The sequence below is a fragment of the Eucyclogobius newberryi genome, unplaced genomic scaffold (assembly GCF_026437365.1).
Source record: "Eucyclogobius newberryi isolate DKJ021-1_F unplaced genomic scaffold, fEucNew1.0.hap1 SCAF_2, whole genome shotgun sequence".
Lineage (NCBI taxonomy): Eukaryota > Metazoa > Chordata > Actinopteri > Gobiiformes > Gobiidae > Eucyclogobius > Eucyclogobius newberryi.
The window spans coordinates 5558879-5570820 of NW_027315834.1; the positions used below are offsets into that span (position 1 = coordinate 5558879).

The 11942-nt window shown below is 43.6% G+C and overlaps 1 protein-coding gene across 3 annotated transcripts in view; it reads left to right on the forward strand.

The window, feature by feature from the left end:
* chchd3a (coiled-coil-helix-coiled-coil-helix domain containing 3a) overlaps positions 1 to 6722 on the forward strand; it is a 140638-nt gene extending 133916 nt beyond the window's left edge. For 2 of the 3 annotated variants that reach the window (XM_072454088.1, XM_072454090.1), the window contains 2 exons: positions 748 to 793; positions 6288 to 6722. In XM_072454088.1, the coding sequence (XP_072310189.1) occupies positions 748 to 793; positions 6288 to 6289 (48 nt within the window). In that variant the 3' untranslated portion in view covers positions 6290 to 6722. The remainder of the gene's footprint in view (positions 1 to 747; positions 794 to 6287) is intronic. The other variant, XM_072454091.1, reaches the window with a different exon arrangement.
* Positions 6723 to 11942: the final 5220 nt, after the last annotated feature.

Genomic DNA, 11942 nt, shown 5'->3' on the forward strand with positions numbered 1-11942 from the left:
AGGCATGATAGATGAGTTAAATGTCACACTGTGGAACAGTCCATGGAGACAAGCAGCTGACAAACCCTCATTAGAAAAGCAACTCAAGGACGGTGTTAAAATGTCTGTGCATCTTTTAGTTTCTTTATTTTTATCCACCAAAATGACAGATAGTCTAAGCCTGTACCTTCTCTAATAAGTAAGTATATTAAATGTGCTTCGCTTCTGTAGAAATATGTTTTGGTAGCTCCGTGGATATTAGCCCCATAGATCAGCAGTGTCCAGTAGGCTCTAGACTTTGTAAATGTCCAAATGAATTACGGTTATACGCGCACATTACAGTCACAGACACACTTATTTCCATTTATATGCACCAGGGCCTCGCTCTGAGACGGGACAATACAATTTCACTTGTCCAATGGCGCCTGAATATTGCTACCTTTAACTGTCCGGTTTAAAACACAAGCTCTATTTCCATAATACCTGCTGACGCAATGCTTTTTATGTCTTGTCTGTCTTTTAATGTAATAAGTTCCAGGAAGTAGAAGATCATTGCCCTCTTGCATTCACGCCAAGTACAAGTGTATTTCTTTGCTCGTATGCTAATAATAATAAAATAATGTTGCTCCTTTTTACATTAACTCGATTGTCCCGTCTCTGACTTGGCAACATGAAACAGTCGCCGCCCCCATTTCCATGCATAGAGCTTTTATATTAGATTTCACAATGCATTTGTATTTTTCACAATTTCTTTTTTTTTTTTTGCAGAAATGTTTCCAGTCTGTCCCTGGTCTCGTGGGTATTAGATCAAAGTGTAAGATGCAGGCACATCCTTAGCTATACATCATGTAAATTACCAGATGTTTTATTCATTGTGGAAACACTACAAGAACGCGCGCATTAAAAAGTGCTACCTGTAGCCTCTCCGTCAGCTTCTTCTGCCCGAGCATAATCGCACAAATTGTTTAGGAGCAAGTCGGAGGCGCTATGGTAATCCGCTTGTGTTTTTTCGCCCCGCGGCAATCACAGCGCACTCCTGTTCATCTAGGCTTATCTGTCTAAGACTTGCTTTTTAAAGTCATTAGGTGCAAAAGAAACCGTTTTGCGCGATAAAGCTTAAAAGGAATAACATGTAGAACAACAAAATGGAAGAGGATGGCTTGGGAAGAATGGATACGAGCTGATAACGACTCCGGATTTTGGATGTTTACGCTTTGAGGCCGGTTTGCAGGACGCTATGACGGCAAGAAAGGTCAAACGGACACGACTTTGACCAACACCCAAAAGTTTCCTATTTCTCAAGCTTTGAAAGTCAAAGGCGACGAGATCTTTCAAACCATCAAATAGTTTCACCCTCTGCTGTCCGTCCAAATCTACGGCATCGCACAGATAAGATGGGCGGCCTTTCCCTCTTCATCCCGGATAAACATTCAATCCGGCAAAATCTTGACTTTTGCCATATTGACCTTTTCAACTGTAGGTCTATCCCGATCAGAGGTGCTGTCGTCCCGGCTTTTGTCACTCATAATTAGCTTGTTCCTTATCGCAGCAATTTGCGATAACATTTCGACACACTTTTCGCTCCCTCGTTTTGTGCCTTCTCACAGCCGCCCCCCTCCCTCACTACCGCCGTCCACTATCCCTTCATCCCTCCCGATTCAGCACTTAACAGGTTTAGATAGGACACGGTGAACAGTGAGGATGCAGTGGCCGGAGAAGGAAGGGTAGATAAAGTCTGTCTCTTTGAATAGGGGTTTATCATGTGGGCCCATCGCTCGCGCCGCCGCCGATCCTCTTCTCATTCGGTATTCTTAACGCATGACCGCCCCGTGCTCCCTATCTCCTTCTGCGCCACTTCATTTTTTAGACCGGCCCCTCCATCTCCATTCTTCCCTTGCAACAAGGCCCGGCCGTATCGCTGTTTGTGCTTTTGCAACTATATTATGTTAGAGAAATGAATGGCATGTCACAAAATGGCTCAAAGAAAGTGCGTAGGAGTTGTCAATGTCTGGTAAGTGTGACATCATGAACCGTTCCGTCTGAAACTCATTGACAATTAGATGTATCAAGAGACGGAAACAGTGACTATTTGTATTCCCTACACAGTTGATCAAAGGTGCATATGTACAGGTGCTTTTCATACTCACCTGAAGAGCAATGTATTCTTCTTCTTCTTCAGTGTTGACTCTTCACAAATTTGACCTGTAATTTGACCTGCTTGTTTCCATGGAGATAGATAAGTATAATGCTTTGGAACATTCCAAGCAAAACATCTCCATGGAGACAAGCAGGTAGCTGATCCTTTACCAGAAAACTAGTGCATCTTTTAAGCGTTTTTTATTTTTATTTTACGCCCAGATTAACCCTAGGGTATTTTGTAACTGTAACATTTGTAGATTTTTGTTTTACATTTTAACCAATTTTAAACCGCAATATTGATCTAAAACAACGCTCCATTGACTTCCTGTTCAAAGCCCACCTCCTCATGGCGACAAAGCTGAGGGTCTTCATTTATATGTTTCTATTGTTGAAAAATGTCTATGCAAAATTTTGAACTATGCGTACCCAAAGTCCTACATTTTTTGAATAGTTGCAAGTACAGAGCAGTGGGCGGAGATAGGGGGGTGGTGAAAAGCACTCAGGCCTCAGTTGCAGGACAACTTCAACATTTAATTATCATCAAAACACTACCCTGAGTAAACTAATGATGATGGTTAACAGCTTGTAACTGTCAATTTTACATAGTGTCTTTTTTTAAATATGTCTAGTGCAAAACCAGTATATTTATTTTGTAGTAACATTCAAAATCTGCCAAAATGACATTATAGTGCTCCCATTGACTGCAGAATAGTCATGACTCTCTTAAAGGACACATCTTATGAAACGTTGACTCTTACATTAGCACTTCAGGGGAAAGCAGACTTTTATTTATTTCCTTATTGTAATTCCCTCTGCTGCCAGTATATGGAGTGCTTACACCAAATCCTGATGAGCAAATACCTGGTTTTCAGTAGATAATACAATATTTTAAGTTTTAAAACATGAGATGTTAAAACAAAGGAACTCAGGAGCATGTTTAAAGGTGGATAACAATACAAATTAAAGCCGCAAGCGGCATCCAACGGCCCTCGCGGGCCGCCGGCCTTCCGACTCTGCTCTCTGCATTTTACAGAGTTGGCGCTAACGCAATTGTCTAAGAACTAAGACAGCGACACATTGGACATGTACAATGCTGTGCTTAACCAGTGCAAATGAACACAAATGTGGGTCGAATGTGCGGCTCCAGCGCACAGAGACCGTGACACTTGGAATAAAAATATGGATAACTTTTGATGCCCCGCTTGTGTAGATTATTTTCCCAAAATATGAGCTTGATGGAGCTATTGCCCACAGAGGAGTTCATTAAAGTGTGAAGCATAAATGTGAACATTTCAAGGATTTGGCGTTTTTCCCATTTGTGACATATATTTGCGGCTCTACCGCACAGAGACCCTAGTACTTAAAATCAAAATATGGATAACTTTTGATGCCCCGCTTGTGTAGATGATTCTCCCCAAATATCAACTTGATCGGGCAATCGCCCTAGGAGCAGTTTGTTAAAGTGTGAAGTGTAAAAATGTGGTCATTTTAGAGATTTTGCGGTTTCCCCATAGGGATAACATGGGATGTTTCTGTCATCGCTATGGCTACGCTTTACCAAATATGACTTTGGCTCCCATACTTTTATTTTGGGGATGGCAAATTAGAATTTAGTGCAAAATGTCATGTCATTTGGAAAAACTCTATTGTTTATAGGCCACTCTGAAGGCCAAATAATCAGAATTCTGGGAAACGTTTGCGGCTCCGTTGCACAGAGACCGTAAAAGTTATCTTTAAAATTTGGATAACTTTAGATGCCCCACTTGTCTAAAGGACGTACACCGATTTTGAGGTTGGTGGGCAAAACGCACTAGGAGGACTTCGTTAAAGTGTAAAACATAAAAATGTGGTAATTTGAGAGATTTTGTGGTTTTCCCATAGGGATAACATGGGAGGTTTCTGTCATCGCTACGACTACGCCGTAAAAATTTAGGCATTTTTGTGATTGGCTTTTGTGATCGGGACGGCAAAATAGAATTTTGGGTAAAGTTTAGACAATTTTGGTAAAACAAATTTTTGACCTTCAATGTTAATTTAAAGGTCACTCTGTAGGGGGCGCTATCGCGGCCATTTCAATTTTGTCAGTCTAAACTGGTCCAAACTAGAAAGTTTAACAACTGATTCAAATTTGGTCCTAATTGGACTGGTTTTGATCAAATGGGAGCAATTTTTAGATCTGCAATATTCCAAAATAAGTTGTCCAACTTTGCGGCTGTGCCGCACACAGACCGTAAAAGGTATCTCAAAAAATTGGATAACTTTAGATGCCCCACTTGTCCAGAGGACGTACGCAGATTTTGAAGTCGGTGGGCAAAACGCCCTAGGAGGAGTTCGTCAAAGTTTGACTGGAACAAAATGGCTAACACAGTGTGTTTTCATTTTCAAAGGAAGATGGCGGCCATAGGGTAAGTCTGGGGGCGTGGCCACAATGATTTTTTTTGTTTGTCCTCACGAGAGGAATGCGTGTCCCGAATTTCGTAGCTTTACGCCAAAGTTGACCTCGGGGCGTCTCCCATAGGCGCAATGTATTTTGACTTGTCGGTGGCGCTGTCGCGCCATTTTTTAACGAAAAAAAAAATGGCCCAGAAAAAATCTAATTTTTCGCCGATTCTGAATTTTGGGCAAAGTTTGGTGAGTTTTTGAGCATGTTCAGGGGGTCAAATTAGAGCTCAAAGCGCTGAAGAATATTTCTGTCATAGCAGGAGTAAGTATGCATGATCCATGCCTTCGGCATGGGCTAGTTCACTGTACTTGCCAGGGGCGACGGGGAACCAAACATGCGGGCTGTTGCAACGCTGCCTTCGGCAGCATTGCGGGAGCAATAGGCCCTCCGCTCTGCTGGGGCTCGGGCCTAATAATCCAGAATATGTGTCCTTTAACTATCCCATGGCCATCAATCTAGGTCGAGAGTTTAATTCTGAGGCAAACCATTGTGTATTTATTGAATGCCACTTCATAATTTATCTTGATATTTTGTATATTAACAAAGTTTCTGATTTTTACCAGGCCAATTTGCCATCATATTGTGTCCCTACATTCTATTTACTAACTATTAACTTCCCGTGTTCCCATTTCCCCGTTTTTATTACTTTTAAATAGTTTTTCGTACATAGCCCGCATCGTTTGTTCACCAATCCGGCCTTTGCGAAATAAACATGTCAGGATAAAATAGTTCCAGACTAATCCAGGGTTTCTTTTATAGAGCTGCTTTACAAGTTCTTTCCTCGGTCTCTGCTCTCGGGCTGTTTCCGTCCCGCTGCAGCCATAGTCTGCTTCAAATGGTTATTGACAGGGCGGGCAAGGGATTTGTGCCTGCACTTATCACTAACATGGTCTCCACTGCCCCTGGGTCCCTCCTCTGCCTCTCCAATACGCTCCACCACTCTTTCATGTGTAGTGTACTCAAGACTGCATCTCTGTCTTCTCCTCCCCATTTCACTTTAATATCCTTCTTTAGTTTCGGCTTCATAAACTAGGGCTGAATGTTAAAGCAAATAAAGGTCCAAATCTAAGAATCACTAAAGCTACAGTTTTTAAGGTGGTTTGATTTCTTCTGCATACAGCAAAACCGCCTCTCCACAGATCTTAGCTGTAACTCTGTAACCTGGTGGAGCCAGTTGCTTGTCTCCATGGAGATAATGCCAATAACATGTTTGGTAATGCTTTAAAATAAGGTTCCTTAGTAAACTATTTATAGAGCATTAATAAGCACTAGGTTAAAAGAACTTACACAATGTCCAGCATTTGTCGATGGCTTATAATACATAATACAAATACATGATGATAGGCTATTAGCAGAAAATATGTTAATGAAAAACCATGTACAAAATATTTAAGAGCATTAGTAAGCTGCTTATTAAACTTTTTTCTATAACTAAGTGATATGATGCATACTTGTAAATGCCTTATAAGTGCTTTTTAAAGCCTCATACAGAGTTTACTAAGGAATCTTAATCTAAAGCGTTGTTTTGTATTTTCTGTTTTTTTGTAGCTCATTAGCTTGTTTTTTGTGTGTTTTTAAATGTGCTTTATAAATAAAGTTGACTTGTATGTTTGGATGTATTATTGAATGATTTGATTGTTGGAATGTCACTTAAACATTGATATTTTTTCCACTGTATTCGGCCTTATTTGTTCATATCAGTTTTTTTTTTGTTTTCTGTCTGCAGGACAAGATGAAGACTTGAGGTTAAGGAAACAAGAAGAAATGTATTGTTTAAAGTTTATTATGTGGGATTTGATATCACTCAAGAACTGGACATGAGAAAATGAGACTACTTTGAAACTCAGAGGACAAGATTAAACCATAAACGTAATATAACCTGCATTCATCTTGACCGTTTATTTACAAATGTACAGTGGGAAACTAAACCGGGCTCTTCTTTGGACAATCCATACTCCACTGAAAATCTATTTTTACAATCAAGAAATTCACTTTTCTAATTGTTTTGAAGCTTACCTTTGCACTTTCCCACAGATATGTACACATGTAACTGCTAAATCTTTGTGCTAAGTTAATATTGATGTTGTGTGTTGAAATCATCTTCTGTCCAGACTGACACTTGTGACATATTTTGTCTGATTAAAACAAATAAAAGATGAAAGTATTACTGGATTTCTCTTCATGAATATTCATGTAATTGTACAACATTGTATTTGTGCTAGTTACAAGCCTGATGACTAGTGATGCCCACTATAGGAAAACATGCATTAAATGTTCAGTAGTGAAATGTCCAAGTTAAATAATTGTCATTCCAAACTATAACATTCATAACATTCTTCTAAAGTAAAACCTGAAATAAGCACAATGTTAGTCTTCCAGCTAAGTACTCCTGCAGGATCCTGGCTAAGACTGGAATGACAAACCATGGCCTCTGCACTCGTGATCATACTGTAGTTCATAGTATTCTTTTCTTCAATGGAAACTGTAATATTGATCTAAATTGTCCATTGACTTCTTGTTCAAAACTTTTTTCTTGTTGAAAAGGGCCAAGTATCATTTTTATTCCAACATGTTTGGCCCAGAGTGTTAAGTTAACTGCAACAAAGTACAGAGTAGTGGGCGGAGATAGGGGGTAGGTAAAAACGGACTATTTCTTAACACTCAAACCTGTGATTCAGGACAATACACCAACATGCATGAACCAATCAAAATGCAACTGAATAATTCCATGAGAGGACACGATGGCATCTATGGTTAAACAGAATATGTCTCCTTAACAAGATAAAATGGAGAATAAATGAAGTAAAAGATGTTACGCTGCCTAAGTGGCTGGCACACATGCTTCACATCAAGAATGTGTTGGCCCAATGTGTGACTGGGCCGTCTGTGTGGAGTTTGCATGTTCTACCCTCTGTGTGGAGTTTGCATGTTCTAACCTCTGTGTGGAGTTTGCATGTTCTACCTTGTGTGTGGAGTTTGCATGTTCTACCCTGTGTGTGGAGTTTGCATGTTCTACCCTGTGTGGAGTTTGCATGTTCTACTCTCTGTGTGGAGTTTGCATGTTCTAACCTCTGTGTGGAGTTTGCATGTTCTACCCTGTGTGTGGAGTTTGCATGTTCTACCCTGTGTGTATTGTACTCGATCTCCAGTTTCCCATCTGTCGAAGACCTTCACCATCGGTCACGTCCTCCAGTTAAGGTCCTGATCAAGCTGAGCTCAAGATGTAACCCCGACCACTGCTCCCGACAGGTTAACCCAGCGGCGATGAAGTGTGGGTCAAATGCAGAGAATTTCCATTACCAGGGATTTATGAAGAAACTTTACAAAACCAGAAATGATGCGATGAGACTGTACAATACAATATCATGATAATTTGCTCTTTCTGTTGCCGTAATGGTTGGCAACATAATTTTAATCATCACAATTTAGATTTGATCAGGCATTTAACCAAATGGAGAGACTATGTCTCTCGGCTGGCCTGGGAACGCCTCGGGATCCCCCCGGAGAAGTTGGAGGAAGTGTCTGGGGAGCAGGAAGTCTGGGAGTCCCTGGTTAGACTGCTGCCCCCGCGACCCGGCCCCGGATAAAGCGGCAGAAAATGGATGGATGGATTTAACCAAAATGGTTCCGAATGTCAACATGATCACAATTCAATGATATATCATCAATACGTCCAGGCCCATATTACGACACATTTACCGTGGTCACAATCGCCACCGCTGCTCTTGAACACGCCCAGAGTGAGAGAAAAGGAGGATCTCAGGGGCTTCACAATCTGTCTCCTCCTTTATCGCTCCATCCCTCTATCACTCTATCGCTCCATCTCCAGCCACACACTGACGACACACGCAGAGGATGCACTCTCTCTCCCTCATTGTCTGCGTTTGCTTATCTGCTCTGAGTCGCTCTCGTTTCTCCTCTTGTTCTGCTGGGCTAATGTTGCCTTTTCTCCACGCTGTCTGCTCCCACTCTCTGTCTCTCCTTCTTTTTCCAACTCTCCCTTCCTCTCCCCTTCCTCCACCTTCCTCTCCCCTTCCTCTACCTTCATCTCCCTTCCTCTCCCCTTCCTCTCCCCTTCCTCTCGCTTCCTTTACCTTCATCTCCCTTCCTCTCCACTTCCTCTCCCCTTCCTCTACCTTCCTCTCCCTTCCTCTCCCCTTCCTCTCCCCTTTCTCTCCCCTTTCTCTACCTTCCTCTCCCCTTCCTCTACCTTCCTCTCCCCTTCCTCTCCCCTTCCTCTACCTTCCTCTACCTTCCTCTCCCTTCCTCTCCCCTTCCTTTCCCCTTCCTCTCCCCTTCCTCTCGCTTCCTTTACCTTCATCTCCCTTCCTCTCCCCTTTCTCTCCCCTGTCTCTCCCCTTCCTCTACCTTCCTCTCCCCTTCCTCTACCTTCATCTCCCTTCCTCTCGCTTCCTCTCCCCTTCCTCTACCTTCCTCTCCCCTTCCTCTCCCCTTCCTCTACCTTCATCTCCCTTCCTCTCCCCTTCCTCTCCCCTTCTTCTCGCTTCCTCTCCCCTTCCTCTCCCCTTACTCTCCCCTTCCTCTCGCTTCTTCTCCCCTTCTTCTCCCCTTCCTCTCCCCTTTCTCTCCCCTTCCTCTCCCCTTCCTCTCCCCTTCTTCTCCCCTTCCTCTCCCCTTTCTCTCCCCTTCCTCTCCCCTTCTTCTCCCCTTCCTCTCCCTTCCTCTCCCCTTCCTCTCCCCTTCCTCTCGCTTCTTCTCCCCTTCCTCTCGCTTCCTCTCCCCTTCCTCTCCCCTTCCTCTCCCCTTCCTCGCCCCTTCCTCTCGCTTCTTCTCCCCTTTCTCTCCCCTTCCTTGCCCCTTCCTCTCGCTTCCTCTCCCCTTCCTCTCGCTTCTTCTCCCCTTCCTCTCGCTTCCTCTCCCCTTCCTCTCGCTTCCTCTCCCCTTACTCTCCCCTTCCTCGCCCCTTCCTCTCGCTTCTTCTCCCCTTCCTCTCGCTTCCTCTCCCCTTCCTCTCGCTTCCTCTCCCCTTCCTCTCCCCTTCCTCTCCCCTTACTCTCCCCTTCCTCGCCCCTTCCTCTCGCTTCTTCTCCCCTTCCTCTCGCTTCCTCTCCCCTTCCTCTCGCTTCCTCTCCCCTTCCTCTCCCCTTCCTCTCCCCTTCCTCTCGCTTCCTCTCCCCTTCCTCTCCCCTTCCTCTCCCCTTCCTCTCCCCTTACTCTCCCCTTCCTCTCGCTTCCTCTCCCCTTCCTCTCCCCTTCCTCTCCCCTACCTCTCCCCTTCCTCTCCCCTTCCTCTCCCCTTCCTCTCCCCTTACTCTCCCCTTCCTCTCGCTTCCTCTCCCCTTACTCTCCCCTTACTCTCCCCTTCCTCTCCCCTTACTCTCCCCTTCCTCTCCCCTTCCTCTCCCCTTCCTCTCGCTTCTTCTCCCCTTCCTCTCTGACTTGGTGCGTCTCCGTTGACAGAGCGTGAGAGGCCGAGTGATGCTCTTCTCATATAGAGTCAGTCTGGAGATGTTTTGGTGCGAGAAGACGTGAGACTCATGCATGAAAACACAGAGCCAGTGACTGTCTCATTCCAAAGCAAGTGACACAATTACTCATTGCTTTATTTATTACAAAAAGTAACACCTTAAAAATGCACTGCGGAAAATTGCCAACGAACAAGACGGTCGCTGCTTCAATACTTACTTCAAGCTTTGTAAAAGTTCAGAAGGGATATGGGAATGGGGACTCCAGGATTAAGGTAAAGTAAAGTTTCCATTCATTTTCATATCTACAGGTGCTTGTCTTCTGATTGGCATTGAGTTTACCCACACAACAATGACTTTGAACTAGACTTTGACCTCATGTGCATAGGTTGGTACCAGCCCAAACCCTCTCAATTATTATTGCCATTTGCGGGCTAATGCTAATGACTGTAGCAACAAATACAGCGGACTGGCTCCAGAATTCTACAAGTTTCCGGACGAGCTTGATAGCAAGTGATTGAACGCATTGTCATTGAATGTGGCGTCGCCTTTTTAATGTCCACAGCGCTACCGGGCCAGATTGCAGGTCAGATCTGTGGAGAGGCAATCTCACTCATCTCATTCAATTTTCTTTTCATCAAATTGTTCAGAATATAAACACAGAACATAACAGAGGAAACACAACACCGAGCAAAATAAAACTAAACAAAGGCATGGCATTCATTCAATGAAATACAACAAAAATGTCTTTCAAAAAGTTTTTTTTCAAATCAATTCCAAATGTTATTTTTAAATGTTTCGAAAGTCAGTTATAATTTGTGTCCAGTCCTTGATTGTGCAGTTTAGTGAAGGTCTTTTTTCCCAAAGCCAGCTGGATAAATGTATCCATTTATTGTGTTCATTGCAGGGGTTTTTTACCGTTCTGATACTATTTGATAGTAGTATCAATACCTAAGCTTTCATCGCTTCAAAGAAGAGAGAAACCGTAGTAGGAGCCTGTGCACCACCATCCCACCGCAGAATATAAGACCATCCCACCCCAGAATATAAGACCATCCCACCCCAGAATATAAGACCATCCCACCCCAGAATATAAGACCATCCCACCCCAGAATATAAGACCATCCCACCGCAGAATATAAGACCATCCCACCGCAGAATATAAGACCATCCCACCGCAGAATATAAGACCATCCCACCGCAGAATATAAGACCATCCCACCGCAGAATATAAGACCATCCCACCGCAGAATATAAGACCATCCCACCGCAGAATATAAGACCACCCCACCCCAGAATATAAGACCACCCCACCCCAGAATATAAGACCATCCCACCGCAGAATATAAGACCATCCCACCGCAGAATATAAGACCACCCCACCCCAGAATATAAGACCACCCCACCGCAGAATATAAGACCATCCCACCCCAGAATATAAGACCACCCCACCGCAGAATATAAGACCACCCCACCCCAGAATATAAGACCACCCCACCGCAGAATATAAGACCACCCCACCGCAGAATATAAGACCACCCCACCCCAGAATATAAGACCACAGTAATAGATGCAGTGTTTGTAGAAGCATGTGATTCAGACTGACTAATCCTCTTGTGTGTCAGCTGTCCTCTGCCTTTTGACTTCTGGGGTCTAGAGGGGTGAAGGGCGACTCCGGGTCTATGATGGGTGTCTGTGTGAGCGCTGGATGGATTTTCTAAAGGTCGCAGATAATACGGATTTGAGTTCATAGCAGGTGTTTCGTGCTTCGTGACGCACACACACAGATTCGCTACGATAGATAAGTCCTGTTTCTAATGAAAAGGAGATTAGATGTAATGATGTCATGGTGTCAAATCGGCCTGTAGTGTGTGGTTTTTGATTTTTGCGATCACTGATACGTGAACATAAAATAGAAGTGAAATCCTCTCTTCACTTTCTCAGGGTTTTAAGTT